The sequence below is a fragment of the Microtus ochrogaster genome, chromosome 7 (genome assembly GCF_000317375.1).
Source record: "Microtus ochrogaster isolate Prairie Vole_2 chromosome 7, MicOch1.0, whole genome shotgun sequence".
Lineage (NCBI taxonomy): Eukaryota > Metazoa > Chordata > Mammalia > Rodentia > Cricetidae > Microtus > Microtus ochrogaster.
The window spans coordinates 28,152,197-28,171,243 of NC_022014.1; the positions used below are offsets into that span (position 1 = coordinate 28,152,197).

At 53.8% G+C, this 19,047-nt stretch overlaps 3 protein-coding genes across 13 annotated transcripts in view; 1 reads left to right on the forward strand and 2 right to left on the reverse strand.

Annotated features, from left to right (window-relative positions):
- Positions 1 to 3,647: 3,647 nt before the first annotated feature.
- On the forward strand, positions 3,648 to 7,998 carry Chrne (cholinergic receptor nicotinic epsilon subunit). The gene is made up of 12 exons (XM_005349671.2): positions 3,648 to 3,693; positions 3,929 to 4,071; positions 4,155 to 4,199; positions 4,298 to 4,407; positions 4,506 to 4,661; positions 4,986 to 5,086; positions 5,341 to 5,541; positions 5,620 to 5,734; positions 6,919 to 7,033; positions 7,113 to 7,299; positions 7,382 to 7,488; positions 7,564 to 7,998. Exons 1-12 carry the CDS (start codon positions 3,648 to 3,650, stop codon positions 7,717 to 7,719), a joined length of 1,482 nt encoding a protein of 493 aa, XP_005349728.1. The 3' UTR covers positions 7,720 to 7,998.
- On the reverse strand, positions 5,768 to 6,951 carry C7H17orf107 (chromosome 7 C17orf107 homolog). Its single transcript, XM_005349669.2, has 4 exons — positions 6,675 to 6,951; positions 6,383 to 6,583; positions 6,015 to 6,287; positions 5,768 to 5,933 (listed from the first exon to the last, which is right to left on the reverse strand). Exons 1-4 carry the CDS (start codon positions 6,894 to 6,896, stop codon positions 5,835 to 5,837), a joined length of 795 nt encoding a protein of 264 aa, XP_005349726.2. The 5' UTR covers positions 6,897 to 6,951; the 3' UTR covers positions 5,768 to 5,834.
- A 17-nt stretch (positions 7,999 to 8,015) lies between the features above and the next one.
- Mink1 (misshapen like kinase 1) overlaps positions 8,016 to 19,047 on the reverse strand; it is a 52,773-nt gene continuing 41,741 nt past the window's right edge. The window contains exons 13-34 of one of the 11 annotated variants that reach the window (XM_013347281.2): positions 18,177 to 18,293; positions 17,627 to 17,713; positions 17,205 to 17,432; positions 16,815 to 16,988; positions 16,294 to 16,557; positions 13,847 to 13,932; positions 13,576 to 13,686; positions 13,323 to 13,441; positions 13,034 to 13,122; positions 12,823 to 12,846; positions 12,537 to 12,700; positions 12,142 to 12,247; positions 11,924 to 12,061; positions 11,645 to 11,753; positions 10,822 to 10,989; positions 10,574 to 10,717; positions 10,066 to 10,200; positions 9,856 to 9,956; positions 9,624 to 9,773; positions 9,374 to 9,533; positions 9,148 to 9,287; positions 8,016 to 8,824 (exon numbers count right to left, since the gene is read on the reverse strand). In XM_013347281.2, coding sequence (XP_013202735.1) covers positions 8,741 to 8,824; positions 9,148 to 9,287; positions 9,374 to 9,533; positions 9,624 to 9,773; positions 9,856 to 9,956; positions 10,066 to 10,200; positions 10,574 to 10,717; positions 10,822 to 10,989; positions 11,645 to 11,753; positions 11,924 to 12,061; positions 12,142 to 12,247; positions 12,537 to 12,700; positions 12,823 to 12,846; positions 13,034 to 13,122; positions 13,323 to 13,441; positions 13,576 to 13,686; positions 13,847 to 13,932; positions 16,294 to 16,557; positions 16,815 to 16,988; positions 17,205 to 17,432; positions 17,627 to 17,713; positions 18,177 to 18,293 — 2,898 coding nt within the window. In that variant the 3' untranslated portion in view covers positions 8,016 to 8,740. Of the gene's footprint in view, positions 8,825 to 9,147; positions 9,288 to 9,373; positions 9,774 to 9,855; positions 9,957 to 10,065; positions 10,201 to 10,573; positions 10,718 to 10,821; positions 10,990 to 11,644; positions 11,754 to 11,923; positions 12,062 to 12,141; positions 12,248 to 12,536; positions 12,701 to 12,822; positions 12,847 to 13,033; positions 13,123 to 13,322; positions 13,442 to 13,575; positions 13,687 to 13,846; positions 13,933 to 16,293; positions 16,558 to 16,814; positions 16,989 to 17,204; positions 17,433 to 17,626; positions 17,714 to 18,176; positions 18,294 to 19,047 lie in introns of all 11 variants that reach the window. The other 10 variants (XM_026780192.1, XM_013347284.2, XM_005349672.2 and 7 more) reach the window with 10 other exon arrangements.

Genomic DNA, 19,047 nt, shown 5'->3' on the forward strand with positions numbered 1-19,047 from the left:
GTCATTCTCATTCCGACCCTATCCCTGGACGTGTGGTTGGAGAGGACAGTTCTCAGGGAAAGACACCAGCAGTCCCTTTGCTCTGTTTATTTGTCCAGTAGAGAATTCAGACCTCTGCTTCGTGCCAGACTCTACCAAATGCCCCGAACACAGCCAACCAGCCAGTCTCTGCCACCAGCTTGAGTCGTATTGTGGGAAGCAGAGCTCAGTTCGTGTCTACTGGACACTCCCCAGCCTGGCACCGCTAACCTGCTTCCCCTGCTAGGAAAGGGAAGCCGCTATTTGTGCTAAACACAGAGGGAGCCCTCCTGTGGCTAGCTGGGGGATGGTCCTTTCCAAGGGCCCTGGTGGCTAGGACTCTGTGGCAGGGGCAGCTGCAGCTGTTCAGAGTTGCTAGCCAAGAGTAGTTGGTGAAGGGCATGGCTTCCTGTTGAGCAAGGATCTTGCTAACTTGTAAGTCAATCCCTACTTTTTCATTATACAAATTCAACACTGGCTCACAGGCAGGTGTCCAATCCTCCGGTTGGCTAGGGGAGATGGGGAGGGGTTCACACCCCAGGTTTTCCCTATCACCTCCCCGCTGTGCTCCTAATGCTCAGGAATGAACTGGGCCTTGGTGCACGTCTGTACAGGAAGGTGGAGGTCAGAGGGCAGCTCGGAAGGGTGGGTTTCCTCACTCCTTTCTCCATGGGGGTCCAGGGGAACAAACAGGTCCTCAGGTTTGGCAGAAAGTACCCTTATGCTGAGCCACCTCACTGGTCCACATTGGTGTCCTTTTTGGTTTGTGACTTACTGCGTTTCTACCAAGGTTGTCCCTGTGACCGTGGGTTTACCCTATGGAGCTTGATGAGCTCACCATTGGGCCCAGGGGCTTCAGACAGGCGGTGATGGGAACCAAGGCCAAGCTGGCTCTGTATCTGCAGAGAAGCCAAGGGGTCAGTCTGGGGCCGAGACCATGGTGGATGGTGCAGATGTTGAGGGAGGCAGAAAGTACACAGAAGGAAGGCAATGCCCAGAGGGAGCAGGCACACTCGTCAGTGGAGAGAGGAGCACTGGGTAAAGCCCCTGCTCCAGAGTGTTGTGGCCACCATGGGTGAGTTCACAGGAAGCTATAGCACGCCTTGAGTTTCTAAAGCTTCAAGGGCTGATCCACCAACAGCTCGATGGCTCCTCTCAACTTTACACATCGTTCCTAGCTGTTTCCCTTCATACAGTTCCCTGCTGTTAAATACTAGAAGCCTCTCTCGCTCTCAGCCTCCCTCCTTCTCCCCTCCCCTCTCTTTTTTTTTTCTTTTTTCTTTAAGACAGGGTTTCTCTGTGAAACCCTGGCTATTCCAGAACTCACTCTGTAGTCTAGGCTGGTCTTGAACTCACAGAGATCCGCCTGCCTCTGCCTCCCAAGTGCTGAGATTAAAGGTGTGCGCCATCACGGCTTGGCTGGAATCAATCCTTATTAAACTATAATCGTAGTATCTGTATCATAAGAGCCCACTAATGTTTGAGCAAAAGTCTGCATTTAGCACAGTGCCTCTTGGTTGCAGCCCTAAATCAGAGACTGGATTAAACAACAGCAGCAGCCTGGCATTCAAGGTGGTGAGTTCACCCCCACAAATCCTTTCCGGGATCTGCAGTGAAACATGAGAAACAAGACAAGTAGCAGGAGAAAGGGGCTCCAAGAGAATGTGAGGACAAGAGGTCACATGACCCTGTTGGCCTCAGATGTTCGAGGGATCTCATAGGTGGGGGAAGTGAAGAAAGATGGCCACAAATGTTCTGTAAATGTGGAATGATCACAGAGGAATATAATGAATACAGTTATGAGTGAGTCCAATGCGTCATCACCAGACAGACACCTGTGCATCATCATCACACACCTGTGCTCACAGTGAGTCTAATGCGTCACCACCAGACACCTGTGTGAGGGACCCTCAGCTGCAGATTCTCTTCATGCATTTAGGACAGAAGTGATTGTTTTGCTGCACTGAGGTGATGTGTAAGGTATAAGGCATAAAGGGTTTCCGGCTGGGCATTGTGGCGCATGCCAGGAAGATGAGGCAAGAGGATTGTACATTTGGTCTATATAACAAGTTCTAGGCTAGCCTGGCCTATACAGTAAGACACTGTCTCAAGAAATCCCCTCCCTCAAAAGCCAACAAAATAAAAATCAAAATTAGTCCTATAGTTATCACCCATGATGAACACTTGGAGAGCCTTTGTCAAATGCAGATTCTAAGTATGTCTGGCAGCGCTCACACCTGCAGCCCCAGCCCTTGGAGGGCCTAGAGGATCAGGGCTTCAAGGCCAGCCTGGGCTACCCACAACTTGTCTTAAAAACAAATAAAACCAGGAAACTCAGGCCTGGTGACTCACGATCGATTGTCATCCCAGCACCCAGATGGCTGAGGCAGGAAGTTCAAAAGTTCAAGGCCAGCCTGGGTTCCACAGCAAGACCAAGGTATTAGGGAGAGCAGTTGGAAGGACAGTAGTGTCACCTGTGAGAAGGTGGCAGTAGAAGACAGGGAATAGCAGGTGTCCTGCTCGAAGTGAGGGGGTCAAAGTTGGTTCATCCGGGGCGATGTTGAAGGAGTTGGGCCCCACACTGAAGCAGTCTCTGACGGGTCAAGTGTGTTGCTGCAGACCAGGTCTTCATGGAGACTGCTGCTTTTTGTCTAAGTCTGGATTAGGGTGACTTGGCCCCTGCAAGGGTATTATTATAGCATGCATTCTACATGGGGTTGTGGTGGTTTGAATGAGAGCCCCCCATACATACAGGCTCCTGTTTGAATGCTTGGTCCCCAGTTCCAGTTAGTGGAACTGTTTGTGAAGGATTAGTTGTGGCCTTATTGAAGGAGGTCTGTCGCTGGGGGTGGGCTTTGAGTTGTTAGTTCTCTTTGCCTCATGGCTGTCACATGATAGATGCGAGCTCTCGGCTGCTGCTCCATCACCTGCCTGCTGCCTTGTTCCCCGCCATGACGGACGGCATGGACCATAACCCTCTGGAACTATAATCCTCAAATTAAGTGCCTTTATAAATTGCCTTGGAGCAGGATAGTGGTGGCACACGCCTTTAATCCCAGTACTCGGGAGGCAGAGACAGGTGGATCTCTGTGAGTCTGAGACCAGCCTGGTCTACAGAGTGAGTTCCAGGACAGTCAGGGCTACAACAGAGAAACCCTGTCTTGAAAAACAAAGAAAAAGTAACTAAGACAGAGGTGATGTGGGAGGCATGGAAGGTTCTCTTTCTCAGCTGCACCCATCAGAATCACAGACACAGGCGGCCACACGGGGGATACCAGTGTGTGGTGAGAATGGGGGTCTCCACTGACGCCTACCCTAAAGGCTTGTGGTTCCAAGTGCTATTCGAGGCCTGTGCCTCTCATGAGACATCACGTCTGCGGCTACAGAGCTGGCTAAAGCACAAGCAAAGGATGCTGGGATGGGGTGGGTAAGGGACACAGTATGGGGCAGCTGCCTCTGGAAGCAGCCAAACTGTCCCCAGCTGCAGCAAGGGTAGAGGATTTGGTGACAGGATTTGGGACTGTCTAACCCAGCCCGGAACTAACACCCTCCTCCCCTTCACACAGGCACCTTGTCCTGCCCCTCAAGCCTGTCAAAGCTCAGAATAACCCTGAGAACCAGACAGCAGGATGACAGGGGCTCTGCTTGGTGCCCTGCTTCTCTTGGCACTCCTTGGTAGGGACAGGAATTAGGGGAGCCAGCTGGGTCCCTATCCCAACCTGGAGGGACCAGGGGAAAGGTGGGGACCAAGGCACAGACTGAGAGAGTACTTAGTCCCCAGGTGCACTACTGTTGGCTTAGGAGAAATGCAGAAAGATACATACAGGAGGCCTGTGCAGACCCAGGGGACGGAGAGAAACCCAGGCTGTTGCTTCAAGTCCAGTGATCCTTCCTTCTTGACGTACCCCAGGCAGAAGCAAGAGTAAGAATGAAGAGCTCAGCCTGTATCACCATCTCTTCGACAAGTATGACCCAGGATGCCGGCCAGTTAGGAGGCCCGAAGACACTGTTACCATCACCCTCAAGGTCACCCTAACCAACCTCATCTCACTGGTAAGCTACCCCTCCAATCCTATGCCTGCTTTCTCACTTCTAACCCTAACTCCCGGCCTCAGGCAGGCTCGTTCCTCTTGTAGAACGAGAAGGAGGAGACCCTGACCACCAACGTCTGGATTGGAATTGTGAGTCAGATCTCGGGAGCAGTGCGAGGGTTCCCAGCCAACCCCCTTCTTCCTACCCAGAAGGGTGGAGAGCACATCCTTCTGTCCCCTCCTCTCAGGACTGGCAGGACTACAGGCTCAACTTCAGCAAGGAGGATTTTGCAGGCATAGAGACCCTGCGGGTCCCTTCGGAATCTGTGTGGCTGCCAGAGATCGTTCTGGAAAACAAGTGAGGACTGGCCAAGAGGAAACGGTTTTAGGGGGGACTTTGTTGGCGGAAGAGGTTCAATACTCTTTCCAATACTGTGAAAAGCTTGTTCCCCACAGCATCGATGGGCAGTTTGGAGTGGCCTATGACTGCAATGTTCTGGTCAGCGAGGGAGGCTACGTGACCTGGTTGCCCCCTGCCATCTACCACAGCACCTGCGCAGTGGAGGTCACCTACTTCCCTTTCGACTGGCAGAACTGCTCTCTGGTTTTCCGGTGGGGAGAGTCACTTCAAGGAGGAGGGAGGAGGGCCTAGAGTGGGGACAGGGCCTGACATGGAGGAGCGGGTGGGGGCTCTGTGGAAGGGCTGTGCAGGTGGTGGAGGGGGGCACGGAGACGCGTGGGAAGCCGCACCTGGGTTTGCTGGCATCTTGTAGTTTATCCCACAGTCCCAGCTCCTCTCCAGGAAGAGTCTGAGGCATGAACAGGAAGTAGATGTGCTGGAGGGATATGGGCAAGAGTGGAGGAGCCATTGGGAGCTTCCGGGGCAGGACTAAGAAGGGTCCAGCTTCTGGGGTGAAGCCTGGCCGTGTTTCACAGCTCCCAGACCTACAATGCTGAAGAAGTGGAGTTCATCTTTGCGGTGGATGACAACGGCGAGACCATCGACAAGATTGAAATTGACACGGAAGCTTTTACTGGTGAAGGGGCTATCACTTCCTCCGAAACCTTTCCCGGATGAGGGCCACGGGGGGGGGGGGGGGGCTTGCAGAGCCTGACTTGGGTCACACAACTCAGTTGTCACACTAGGCCTCTCTCTTTCACATCCTTACTGGGAATGTCCCTCTCTGCCCATACTTCCCCTATGCTGACAGCCCAGGGTCCTGAGAGCTGCGCCCACCCGCTCAGCCTGGAGTTGCAGGTATGTGGGCTGACTGCATCCCATGCCCTGCAGAGAATGGAGAATGGGCCATCGACTACTGCCCAGGCACGATCCGCCATTACAAGGGAGGCTCTGCAGAAGTCCCCGGAGAAACTGACATTATCTACACGCTCATCATCCGTCGGAAGCCGCTCTTTTACATTATTAACATCATTGTACCTTGTGTACTCATTTCCGGCTTGGTGCTGCTTGCTTACTTCCTGCCTGCGCAGGGTAAGGGGTGACCCCTGACTTCTAAAGCCCAGGCTAGGCTCCCTCCCTGGGCCGCTTCTCACGGTATACTTCCTCTAGCTGGTGGCCAGAAATGCACGGTCTCAATCAACGTCCTGCTAGCCCAGACTGTCTTCTTGTTCCTAATTGCCCAGAAAATTCCAGAGACATCTCTGAGCGTGCCACTGCTGGGCAGGTAACCTCAAAGTGGATCTAACAGAGATGGGGTACCAGCACGGTGGGCGGAGCCAAAGAAGGTTGGCGTAGGGGACTTGCAGTTGTCCTGTTCTGGGTTTTTATTTGGACACAGGGTGGGGCTGGGACAGTGATGGATTATCTGGTCCCCCGTTCTCCTCACTGCTGTTGGATGCCACCTTGGGGTCTCCCGGGAATCTCTGTTGAGAGGTCAGTATGGCTCAGTATAACCTCAGTCCCATCTCCTCTGACCCGTGTCACACCCCTTATTCTGAACGTACCGGATCCCCGGGGACCCCAAGACCCAGCTGGCGTAGGGTTTGTTGCAGGGATGAGGTGGACCCGTGCAAACCGCGTCCGCACAGGCACAGCCACGCCCCCTGGATCAGGTACCGGACACTTGCGCCAGCTGCTGCTCCAGCTTGCCGAATCCCCTGCCCTGCAGCCAGGGCTACACGGGCCAGTGCCCTACCCGGATCCCCAGTGTTCGGGGCTGCGCTCAGGCAGCCGTCGCTGCTGTCCAGCACTTCCTGCTGTAGCCACAGGACTGAGATCTGCATTGGGGGCACAAGGGCTAGAGGTCTCTCTGCCTTTCTGGCCTAGCCCTCCCCCGCTTTTCTTCCCATCCCTCAACTCCCCAGAGCTGCACCTCTAACAAGGTGGCTCCGAAGCTCATGATGCTGGTTGCAGCTTCTCTTAGCACCAGCCCCAAGGTGGCCTTCTGGGCAGGCGGCTTATTGGATTCCAGGGGCTCCTGGGACTTAAGTTCTCTGAACCTTTGGACCAGATATTCGTGAGCTGCGGCCACAGCAAGTTCCAGGGAAGACAGAAGCGGAGGCTGTAGGGCCACCTGGAGGAGCAGGGGTAGTGGAGTGGGAAGGGTCACAGCAGCAGGCGCTGGAGACCTCTCCAGGTGCCGCCTTTGGGTGGACCGTTCTCACCTCGGTGGAGCTGTGGAAGTGGTAGACCCACAGGAGGGTGTCCAAGTTGCTGGGAGTCCCCTTCATGGCCGCAACAGATGGTGGATGCGGGAGGGGGGTGGATACTGGTGTTGTGGAGGGGTAGCCAAGGGAAGTAACTCCACCACTCCCGCGCGCGGAGGTGTTTGTGAGGTAGAGGACAGCTAGCGGCTTGTCCTGTTTTGTGGGATGCTGTGACATCATGCCTCCTGGGTATGTATCTCAGGTATCTTATTTTCGTCATGGTGGTTGCCACGCTCATTGTTATGAATTGCGTCATCGTACTCAACGTGTCTTTGCGGACGCCGACGACTCATACCACATCCCCTCGGCTGCGCCAAGTAAGCGTAAGCACTGGTTGAGTGAAGGACAGCCCAGGGTGGGAGGCGGGCTTGGAACTTATCTCTGCCCTGGCCACAGATTTTATTGGAGCTACTGCCACGCCTCCTGGGCTCAAGCCCACCCCCTGAGGCTCCCCGAGCTACCTCACCTGCCAGGCGCGCCTCCTCTGTGGGCATTCTGCTCCGAGCAGAGGAGCTCATCCTGAAAAAGCCGCGGAGTGAGCTCGTGTTTGAGGGGCAGAGGCATCGGCATGGGGCTTGGACTGGTGAGCACCGCTCTTGGTGGGTCAAAGGCACACACTTGCATTGGGGATGTTCTTTAATGACTTGGTGTCGCCGCCCTTTTAGCTGCGCTCTGCCAGAACCTGGGCGCTGCAGCCCCTGAAATCCGCTGTTGTGTGGATGCTGTGAACTTTGTGGCTGAGAGCACACGAGACCAGGAAGCCAACGAAGAGGTGGGTTGGGTTGAGTGAGAGTGCGGCCAAGGCCCTTCCCTCATTCCCTCTCTTGCACTAAGCTGTGTCCCACAGGAAGTGTCCGACTGGGTGCGCATGGGGAAAGCCCTCGACAACGTCTGCTTTTGGGCAGCTCTGGTGCTCTTCAGCGTCGGTTCCTGCCTCATCTTCCTTGGGGGTTACTTCAACCAAGTTCCTGATCTCCCCTACCCACCGTGTATCCAACCCTGAGCCTGCACTAGCACCCACATCACCCCTCCCCCTGCAAGAAGTCGACTTTGCCAACAGGCTGACAATAAATCCATTTTGTGAACTTCCAGGAGGGTTGTGTGGCCACGTGGGTAGGTCTGGCTCCTCAGGGTCAGTGTGTATAGCAGTCAGGTGATTTGGCCAGGCTCTTGAAGTCAACACTCTAGGGCAGGGTTTGTCCTTGGTTCGGTCTCACTATCTCTTGGCTCCTTTGATCCATCAGACCTAGCTGACAGCCAATGAGGCTTTGCCTAGACTTAGACATAGGAACACTGATGCCAGATGGTGGGCTCTCAACATGGTGGGAGCTGGTAGAATTGTCTTTATTAACAAACGGGTATCCAAGGCCACTACATTGAGAAAGGATACAGGAGGGGGAAGGGCTACCTGCTGCTCACACTATATACAGATGCAAGCAAGGGGGCATGAAGGGAGGGGAGGGTGGGAAGGAGGAATGTTTTGGCTATGGGGTCCCTCCTCCATTCCCTGGGACCTGGGGGAGGGGAAGTCATTAAAGTGCTTTCAGAAAATGAGGACCTGGTCCCTGCCCCTGGAGTGGCTGGTGACCCTCCCCCCAGAACCCAGGGCCCAGTGACCCCCCCCAGAGTCTGGTACATTCAAGGGGGGAGCCGGCTCCCCTGGCGTGCAAATAAAGGGGTACAGGGCCCTGCTCAGTCAGCAGCAATGGGGTAAGGGGGTCCAAGCCCCAAGCACTCTCCTCTTAAGTGGAGAAAAGGGGAGGGGCAAGTCCCACTCAATTCCTGGTAAGGGGAAGCTGTGTCATTCCCCAGAAGTTGGGGACAGGCACAGTTTTGAAAACATGTTGGGAGAAAGGATGGTCACGTGATCACAAAAGCTTCAGGGATCAGAGGTCACGTTCCCAGCAGGCTCCAGTGAATCAAACCAGTAAAAGCAAAAGCCCAAAGGGAGAGGGGGAGCAGGGCTGGGCGGCCTGGCTGTGGGGAGAGAGCTGGGTCCATGGGGAGCCCAGCCCAGGGCCTCATCACCAGTTCATGATGCAGTTACGGTTCAGAGTCATAAAGTAAACTTGGCTGCTTCCCCCAGAGCGGACTGAGGCAAAAAACACCTGGATGAGGTAGAAAAGCCATCACGAAGGGCTAGAGGGTGGTGTGTGTGTGTTTGTGGGTGGGGGTCCTCAGCTGGGAAAGGGAAGAGGAAGAGAGACAAACTGCAGACTGGGGCATGCTTCTCCCCACCCCAGTGAAAGGCCGGAGGTGTTACCAGACCCCTGGGGTAAAGGCAACAGAGCCCAAGGGGAAGGAGGGTGGCGGGGCTGCTCTGAAGAGAACAGCAGAACCACTCGGCCCCCAGATCTGCCCAGCACAAGGTGTGGACAGCCAGCCTAGCACAGGGCCCCCTCCTGTACCCCTCACGTACACACTGCCTCACCTTATCATTCCGCTCACACAGGAACTTGAGCCTCTGGGCTCGTTTGTGCATGAAGACCCCATCTAGGTGGCCTGTCTCCACAGAGCGGATCTCAATGGCTTTTTCACCCCAGCCCATTATCTGGTTGGAGCAGATGTAGGCTGAAGGGAGACGATGGTAGAAAGGCTGTAAGGAGGCTGTCCTGGTCACCTCAGGGCAAGCCGTCCAGGAGGTGGCCATCACTTACCCACAGAGGTGGGCATCTCTCCCCACTGCAGCACCACATCTTTGATGATCCGCCCGTAGGTGTTGACATAGACACCTTCGTCTTCATAGCACAGCAGCATCTCCATGCCGTCGGTGTTGGGGAGGAAGATGATGGCATGGGGTGTGATCTGGCTCTGGATCTGGGGAGAGAGAACGGGGTGAGGTAGGGTCCTCAAGTCTGATGTCCAGAAGGACTGGTTCCACTTGCTCCACAGCCCTGCTAAGCTCACGTGCACAGGGATGTAGATGTCGTAACTGTTCCCAGAGTCAACATCCACAGCATGGAAGCCAGCACTGGAGCCATAGATGACCTTGAGCCGCTGTCCCTCCTCTACAGTCAGGTCCACCAGCAGAGGGCGGTGAGGGAGGTCAGCAAAGGACTGTGGGGGAGAGAAGACTCAGGAAGAAAGTGCAGGAGCAGAACCTTCAAATAAATGTACTGAAGGCTGAGGCTGCCATTACCTTGAAGGCCATAAATTTGTGGTAGGGTTTGGGAGCCCAGGCGTACACCTCCACAGAGCTCTTCAGGGCAATGACCAGGAATTTAATACGCTCATATTTCACTGGGGGCAAGAAAGGGGGAAGCAATGACTTCTGCTGTCAGGCTTCGATGACCTCTGCATTTAGCCCAGACCTTGTTTCTCCCTGGCTACTGTGTTGTGTTATCCTCACCAACACGATAGTGGCCACAGCCCTCCATGTCCCCCACAGTGGTCCACCCTTGCTTCTTCTCCACCTCTGGGTCGTTGTGCAGAATCTTATTCCGCAGCCAGGACAGGTAATATACCCGAAGTTTGTTCCTTTTCCCTGAGAGATGGACACACACACATAAAAACTCACACTTAGCCGGGCGGTGGTGGCGCACGCCTTTAATCCCAGCACTTGGGAGACAGAGGCAGGCGGATCTCTGTGAGTTCGACACCAGCCTGGTCTAAAAGAGCTAGTTCCAGGACAGGCTCCAAAACCACAGAGAAACCCTGTCTCGAAAAACCAAAAAACAAAACAAAAACAAAAAACAAAAAAAACCCCACAAAAAAACCCCCAAAAAAACCTCACACTTATTCCCATCAAAGGCCCCATTTGTGTGCTACTTCACACAATGCTGTTTGCACACCAGTGAACCACCAAGGCCCTTCTCCTCCCAGGCCAAAGCTGACAAAGCCAGAGTTGAGACAGGCACCTGAGATGGTGATGAGCAGGTTGAGCCCCTCTAGCACGTCCATTTGCTGGAAGCGCCGCCGCCCAATGAGTCCATATACTTTGCCCTGTCCGCTCCGGTCCAGCAGCATCAGCCCATTCTCTGTGCCCACCAGGAGGTTGACCCCTGCAATACGAGTCCTTGGACAGGTCAGAGGCAGACCCGGCTCTCCCCTGACCAGGATCAGGAGCCTGGAAGCTGTACCCAGATCCCTTTCAGCCCTGGCTTACCCCAGAGGGCTGCACAGAGGATCTCCGAATTGAATCGCTTCTTGTACTTCCGAATCTCGGGAGTTTCACTATGAGCCCGGGTGTTGGTGGGGTTGACGTTGACCACAGAGCCTTTCCTCACATCGAACTGCAGCTGGTCAAGACGACCACCCTCTCCACCTACTAGGGCTGCCAAGATGAAGAGGAGGGAGGGTGGCTGCAGCCCTCCAGTGCCTGTTTTTATTCCTATGCTGCATCTGATCTTGGCACTTCAGAACTCTCAGAAGGGGAAGAGAAAGACTTCAGCAGAGGTGCACGAAGAGAGCAGAGATAAAAGAATCCCGGCCTTGAGGCCAGGGCCTCGCTCCAATCCTTCAGTCACTCAACCGTTCCCTTAGCCACCCTGAGCAATTGCCCCTCAGAAGCCCTCGCCCGGGCAGGGGCTAAGTCTCAAAAGAGAGGCCTGTGCATATGACTCATGCCTTTAATTCCAGCACTTGGGAAGCAGAGGCAGGCGGTTCTCTATGAGTTCGGGGCCAGCCTGGTCTACAGAGTGAGTTCCAGGACAGCTAGAGCTCTTATACAGAAAAAACCCTGTCGCAAAAAACTAAAAAAATTAAAATTTTCTTTTCTATGTATGCAGGTATCCATGGAGGCTGGAAAAGGCATCTGATTCCCTGACTCAAAGTTAAGGAGGGTGTGAGGTGTGTGATGTGGGTGTTGGGCCCAAACTTGGGTTCTCTGGAAGAGTAGCACATGCTTTTAACCACTGAGCCGTCTCTTCAGCCCCATGTTATCCTCTGTAAAGCTACATTCTCAGGCTAGCTCTGAAGTCCAGCCTCACCTGTGATAGGGATGGTGTCCCCACTGCCTCCAGGCTGGTAGATCCCTAGATCGACAAACATGGTGAAAGAGCTCTTCCCAGGGGCCTTTACCAACCCTCGAGACTGGTACTGTGGGGAGAGGGAACAGTCAAGAACCACGTGTGGCTGTGGGACAGACCCCAGCCCTACTGCGTTCACAGTGCCTTGCTTCACCTGCCACAGTGCTCCCATCACCCACTCCTCTGCAAACCTTTTGCAGGGCTCTCTCTCTAGTCATGGACCTACATTGGCACACTTACATCACTGCCTCCATCTTTTGTGGGAGGGCTTTGACCTTTGCTGTTCTCAGTAGGTGAGTGGCTGGGCTGGACCACATCGGGCAGGTTTGTGTAGCCATTGCTGTCAGCAAGTAGCAGGCTTCGTTCCTCTTCAGGAGTCTGTAGAACAGACAGAAAGTTAGGGTAGGGTTGCAGAGGGCCTGCCGCAGGTGTAGGAAAGGGTAGGGAGACCCACTCACACGCTGGACCACCATGGTGCCTCCCCCATATGGGGGCTGGGTCCCGGCTATTTCCTCAACATCATGAACCACCATGGTGCTGACGCTGTCCGTATCTCCATCACTGCTGTGGGAAAGAGGTCCTGCTTGCCATACAATGCCACAGGAGGCAGGTGACAGCGGAGACTGGGGCTTTCAGTCTCCTCTAAAGCCCTCGCTGACTCAGGTGTTTTCTGAGTGGCCCTCAGGGCAGGCTGGCAGAGACAGAGGAGCATCTGGAAGGGTCCCCCACAACTGACAGAACAGTGGACGCAGTGGGAAGCTAGCACCCCACCCTGGCACAGCCTCACTCCCGCCTTCCCTGAACCTTTCCTCTCCTTGTCCTGATAGGGGGCCTGCCCTAGGACACCCCATACCGGCCCCCGGGAGTGTCTCTGCTCCCCTCTGACGGCTCCCCATCGCCTTCCTCATCCTCATCTTCACTGCTCTCCACCTCCTCACTGGATGAGGAATAGTCCATGGCCTTCTTGGGAGGCCTAGGGGCCTCATCCAGGGTCCGCTCTTTGAGCAACACAAAATCCTGCAGGGAAGAAAAGGCATGAGGGGAGCAGTGGGGCTCGGGTAGAAGCAATACATGGGGGCTGCCAGTGGAGCTGCAGACAGGGAACAAGAGAGGGCTCCCCAACAACCCCTCTCACTAACCTCACCAATTGCTCGCTTATAGCTCTGGGAGGGGCCGTGGAGGAGGAAAGGCAGCCAGGAAGAAGCAGGAGAGATGGTGAGAAAGGTTAGTGGCATGAGAGGTGCTGTATGGCCTGGGACTGCCCTCGTCCTCTCATGGGAGTGAAGGGTTGGCCCTGATCCCAGTGCCCAGGACCCTGAAGGCTGCACATCCTGCCCCCAGATCACTCACTGCGGGCCGGCCTGGCCTTGAACGGTGGTCTTCAGGCTTGGCTTTGTTCCCAGGGGAGAGCACTGGTGAGCTGTCCAGTTTTGTAGAGGCTGGGCATGGCAGGGTGGAAGAAAGAAGGTCACAGATACCTACAAAGTAGCCTCAGGCCCATGCTGACCATAGGCCCCAACCCCACCCACAGGCCTCTTGTCCCTGTGGTGTTCTGGTCCTAAGCCACTAAATGCCATAGGCCCTGCTCTCAGTGTTGGTCAAGACAAATTCAAGGCCCAGGTATGTCAGGCTGACATACCCCCCACACGGTTTCGGTTTCGTTCCAGTGAGCCAGCCTGAGGGAGGTGTCCATGAGAGGCCGGGAGGACACTGTCTGAGCGCTCCCAGCCAGGGTCACTCCTCCTGAGGTCGGGGTTACTGTGAAGGGATGGAGTTCATGTCAGAGATGTGCTTCCAGCCACGGGGGTCCAGCTACACTGCAGGAGGAGCCATCACCAGGGAAGCAGGTGGCAGAAGTGAGAAGTGAGAGTGAGTGGGGCCAACTCCATTACCTAGAGGCGTTGGGCGGGCCAGGGGGCTGAGCTGGGGGCCCGGGAGGCTTGGGGGTGCCCCGCTCTGCCCGCCTCTGCAGATAGATTTGCCAGGCGGAGTTGCTGCGAGGTCTGTGGAGGGAGCAGAGGGTGCCGGGGCGGGTGGTGGTGGCACAAGGAGGGGCTGAGGTGCCTGGTTTGGGGCTTGCCCCACCCCTATGCAGGTAACCTGGCAAAGTCCCTATGTCTTACTCCCTAGGCTGCCACATGACCCCACCCTGGCGTTGTGTACCTGGCACGGACAGCCTGAGCTGGCCGGGACCCTCCGGCCCCACTGGTATTAAGGGCAGTGGCAATAGACGAGGTTCTCTGAGGAACCTGGAAAGAACAGGCGTTGACAAGATCTGTCAGTCATGTGCAGATGTCACACACACTCAACCCCAACCTAAGAAATGCAGTCTTCAGCATCCACGGAGAAACAAACAAGTCAGGTAAGTTACCGAGTATATCCAGGCTATGAAGCTGAAAAATGGCCAGTGGGATAAAGCCACCTATAAGTTATAAGAGTTGATAAGAAGCCAGAGCTAATGGGCCAGTCAGTTTATAGTTAATGTAGACCTCTGTGTGATCTCTTAGGGACTTAACAACTGTGGGAGCCGGGCAGGACAGAAGCCCCTCGCCAACAAATGGCGCCCACATGGACAACATAAAGCCAGACACAGCTTGGGAAGTAATTCTAGACAGAAAACAGAGTTAAGCACAGCTTATTGAGAGCAGCATTTTCTCAGGTGGGCTCTGTTTGTTAGAGGCAAATGTGTCTCATTTTCTTCCTGACTCAGCTTTAGCCGTAAAACCTTGCAGCTTTTTTGAGAGGTCCTGCCATCAAACACTTAAATGGTGTTGATGAAAAGCTGACCACATGCTTTTTGGTTTTCAGCCATAGCAGGAAAAAAGCTGCAACATTTTAAAATGCCAGCTTCCTGGGCCATCCTGCCAGCACAAACTCTGACTCTTGAAGGCAGGAGGTCCGCCTACAGAGCGGGTGGTTTGTGAGCAGATTGCTGCAGCTTGCTTGCTGGCAGGGATCTTGAAATGCCATAGAGTTGTGGCAATAAATGTGGCTACAGCTGGTACCTCCGCCATGAGGCTGGAATCTCAGAAAGCTAAGGAATCCAGCCATCAAACCCACAGCTTTAAACCTACCCATATTGCTTAGCAAATTATAGACTCATGTGGTCCGAAAAAGAGAGATATACAGTAAAGAGAGATTCAAAAATGAAGAAAACCTCTAAATGTTTTACAGTGTGTTAAAAATATATGCAGGCTTTGGAGAGAAAAGAAAAAGGCTAGAATCCTTAAAAAGAGAGAGAGAGAGAGAGAGAGAGAGAGAGAGAGAGAGAGAGAGAGAGAGAAAAGAGAGAATTTGGGTATGGTGGTACACACCTTTAATCCCAACACTTGGAATACAGAGGTAGGCAGACCTCTGTGAGTTCAATGTGCGATGGCACACGCGTTTAATCCTAGCGTTGGGAGGCAGAGGCAGGCAGATCTCTGTGGGTTCAAGGACAGCCTGGTCTACAGAGGGAGTTCCAGGACAGTCAAAGATACAGAGAACCTGACTCAAAAAGCCAAAAATTAAAAATAAAAATAAAAGAAATAGAATTTAAAATAAAGCTACGCAAAGACGAAAAATACAGAGTCTGGATACTGTATATTATGTTCTCTTTGAATTGTTTCAATGCTGAGGAAAGAGCAACAGCTGCTAAAAGATATTTGTTTGTAAATGCTGCTAAATTAATCCAAGATAGTTTTTTGAAAATATCTTGACTTCAAAAGATATGTTACTTTAGAGAAGATAGGTTTTGCTTTTGTTTCCACAGAAAATGAGAAGTTATGGATTCATTCTGAGTTAAGAAAAATCAGGTTTGATCAAGGAAGACCACCTGAGAGATCTCCAGTGGAAACAGATGGCCCAGATGTCAGAGTTCTGCATCCAGAACAGATTCAAGATGCTGCCTGAGATGATCAAGCCTCACAGGATACTCCAGTCAGGACTTGATCATAATTCTAAATTTTCTTTAGGTCCCCATAAGATTATCAGTGCCCCCAACCAGCAGGAAGAAGCCTGGAAAACCATGCCCACATTCCCGCCCCCCCCCAATGGACTATGGATATTTCCCTTTATTTAAAAAAAAAAAACAGAGGGGGAAGTGGTATGGGACAATTGTATTCTGCCAATTATATTTTAAATAAACACTGATTGGTCAGTAGCCAGACAGGAAGTATAGGTGGGACAACCAGATAGGGAGTCGGGTCAGGAGTATTCTGGGAAGAAGGAAGCTTTTTCTGTAGTTGTGAGCCCGCCACAGAAGAAGCAAGATGTGACTGCCTTGCTGAAAAAGGTACTGAGCCATGTGTCTAACATATACTAGAATAATAGGTTAATATAAGTTATAAGAGTTAATAAGAAGCCTGAGCTAATGGGCCAGTTAGTTTATAGTTAATGTAGACCTCTGTGTGATTTCTTTGGGACTTAACGATTGCAGGAATTGGGCAGGACAGAAACCCTGACAACAGCCACCTTTATATATCACCCTTTGGTACCAAGCAACTGGCTATTTCTCAGCCCCCACTGTCACTGCTGTCTCCACCCTCTGGATGCTAACCCTTGCATGGCTGCCTTACTTTCTTCCTTCCCACTCTCAACTCTATTTTCTTGTCCTTCAGGGTTGTGCTTACCTTAGGTGGAGCCTCATTATCAGGTCGGACCCAGGATGGGGGGTTTGGGCTCGGGCCAGGCCCTTCCGAGGTGGGGTCTGAATTCTGGCGGATGACAGCTCCTCGGGCACTGGGCGTGGCAGTGGGTGTGGGGACAGCAGCAGGGTCAGGGTCGTGGGAGGCAGGGAAGGCAGCCAGGTTTCGAGTGGGTTGGTCCTGCAGGGACTGGGATCGGGGTACAGGTGCTGCATATGGCTTCAGTGGGACCCGGTGTGCTACCAGGCTCTGTAGGGAGAGACCAGGAAGGATGGGCAGCCTGCTGTGGCACATCCTGCAAACTAGGGTCTGGGATGAGAAAGTTCCTTCTCCCCTCAGCAGATGCTGGAGAAGACTAGACACACGCAGCCGCAAACTGTCCACAGGGCTGTGACTGTGGTGTGCAGAAGACACTAGTGAATGCATACATGTGTTTATGGATGCAGCTCTGTACCTGGCTTTGAGCAAAGCCACTTGTGCTGGGACAGGAATGGGGACAGACTCACCTTGTGCGGTCCTTCCTGAGGCTCCACAGGCCTCTGCATAGGAGGAGTTTGGGAAAGAGGTCCTGGGGGGCTAGGAGAGGCCTGGGAGATGGGGGGCTCTGGCCCTGTACTGCTTGGCTTCGTCTTGGCCAAGGGAGAGTTCTGCTGCTTATTCATCCTTGCTCTCTCTTCCACCTGTGATGCAAGAGGTCGTCAGCAGGCCAGTGTCTGCTTCCCTGGTCTCAGAATCTAGATCCTCACTTGCTCCAAGCACTCCATCACTACAACCTCTGCTCCTCTGCCCTTCTCATGCCCATTTCTGTGCAGCAACCATTTCTCACAAACATTTCCAGCCCTCAAGCAAAAGACTGGCAAGATTAAGTCTTAGGGGATAAAGCAGGCTGTGAGTACCTCTCGGGCCCATGCTGGCTTGTCAGCAGGATTAATGCCCCGACCATAATGATACAGGGGCTTCCTTTCCCCAGGTAGGATCTGTTGCTGCTGCTGCTGCTGCTGCTTCTGGAGCTGTTGTTGTTGTTGCTGCTGCTGCAGGGACTTGAGGTAGGCATGCTCCTGCTGCAGCTGTCTCTGGAGCCGCTCCGACTGCCTCTGCTCCTCTAGCTGCTTCCGCTTGTATTCCTGGGCCCAACAGTAGGGACAGAGGGTCAGCAGGGTGTGGCCCTGTGAGTTAGAGCAGGCAGCCCTTCCTTTCCTCTACTGCCTACACAGGAGCTGCTTCCCTGGAAGTCCCTTTCCCTGATGTGTTTCCCATCCCAGTGCAGGAAAGCAGCTCAGGATGGCATCTTCCCGAGGACACCGAGGGACCCCGTTACCAGCAGCAGGGCCTGTTCCTGGAGCAGCTGTTGCTGAAGGATCTCGAGCTGTCGCTGCTCCTCCTCTAGCCTGTGACGGATATATTCCTGGGGGGGGGGGGGGGGCAGGGGGAAGGGAGAGAGGGAGGCAGCAGAGGAGGGTGGCAGCAGCGGCGAAGGGAGGGAATCAGCGGGGTGAGGATGAGGGGGAACAAGGGTGGATGAGCCCCAGGGGGCAATGTGGCACAGATGGGAATAAGAGGAGACAGGGGATGAGGAGGAATCAGGTGGGTACCATGAGGGACAATGCCCCAGAGAGAAAGTCAGGGATGGGCAGAGAGATGGGGAATGAAGACACAGAGACAGGAGGGCAGGGAGAAGGGTAGGGTTGAAGGGTAGGAGAAAACAGAGAGAAAGAGTGAAGCTAGAAAAGATAGGAGGAATCTGGGGGTAGGGGAGCGAAAGGGACAGGGCACCGAGGAGCAAGGAAGGCAGGCAGCAGGAGCAGGGGCAGGGGCAGGGGCAGGGCAGGTGTGGAGGCGGGTGTCTGTGTGTGCACTGGCGCCAATACCTGCTCCCGCTCTGCCTGCCGCCTCTCCTCCTCTCGCCGCAGGGCCTGCATATCTTCCAACCGCCGCTGCTGCTCCTTCTCCTGCAGCTTCCGCTGCTCCCGTTCACGCCGCTGTTGCTGTAGACCAAAGAGGTGATGTGTCTTATGGACTGTAACAGGGCAGGTGTTTGTTAGAGATGGTGAAGAGAAAAGCTTTAACACTTCCGAGCATGTATCCTGAGCCCTGTACCAGAGCTGCAAACCTGGCTCCAAGAGCTGGGTGTGAGGAGAACAGTTTGTTGGAAATAGCCGTGGGCATGGGGCTAGACAGAGGCTGTTGCGCCTGGAGCCGGCTCGAGGATGACATTTTCGTTTTCCCACTGGAGCGCTGTGCTGGCTAGTTTTATGTCAACCTGACACAAGCTAGAGTCATTTGAGAACAGCGAACCTGCTGGGCGATGGTGGCGCACGCCTTTAATCCCAGCACTCGGGAGGCAGAGGCAGGCGGATCTCTGTGAGTTCGAGACCAGCCTGGTCTACAGAGCTAGTTCCAGGACAGGCTCCAAAGCCACAGAGAAACCCTGTCTCGAAAAACCAAAAAAAAAAAAAAAAAAAAAGAGAGAGAGAGAACAGGGAACCTGAATTGAGAAAATGCCCCCACCAGGTCAGTGGTGCATTTTCTTGATGACTGATGTGGGAGGGCCCAGTTCACTGTGGGCGGTGCCTCTTCTAGACTGGGGGTCCTGAGTGCTATAATGGGGTACAAGCCAGTAAGCAGTGTTCCTCTCAGTGTCTTTATCAGCTCCTGCCTTGACTTCCAATGATGAACTTTGATGTAGAAGTGTAAGCAAAATAAACCCTTTTTCTGCCAAGTGGCTTTTGGTTACGGTGT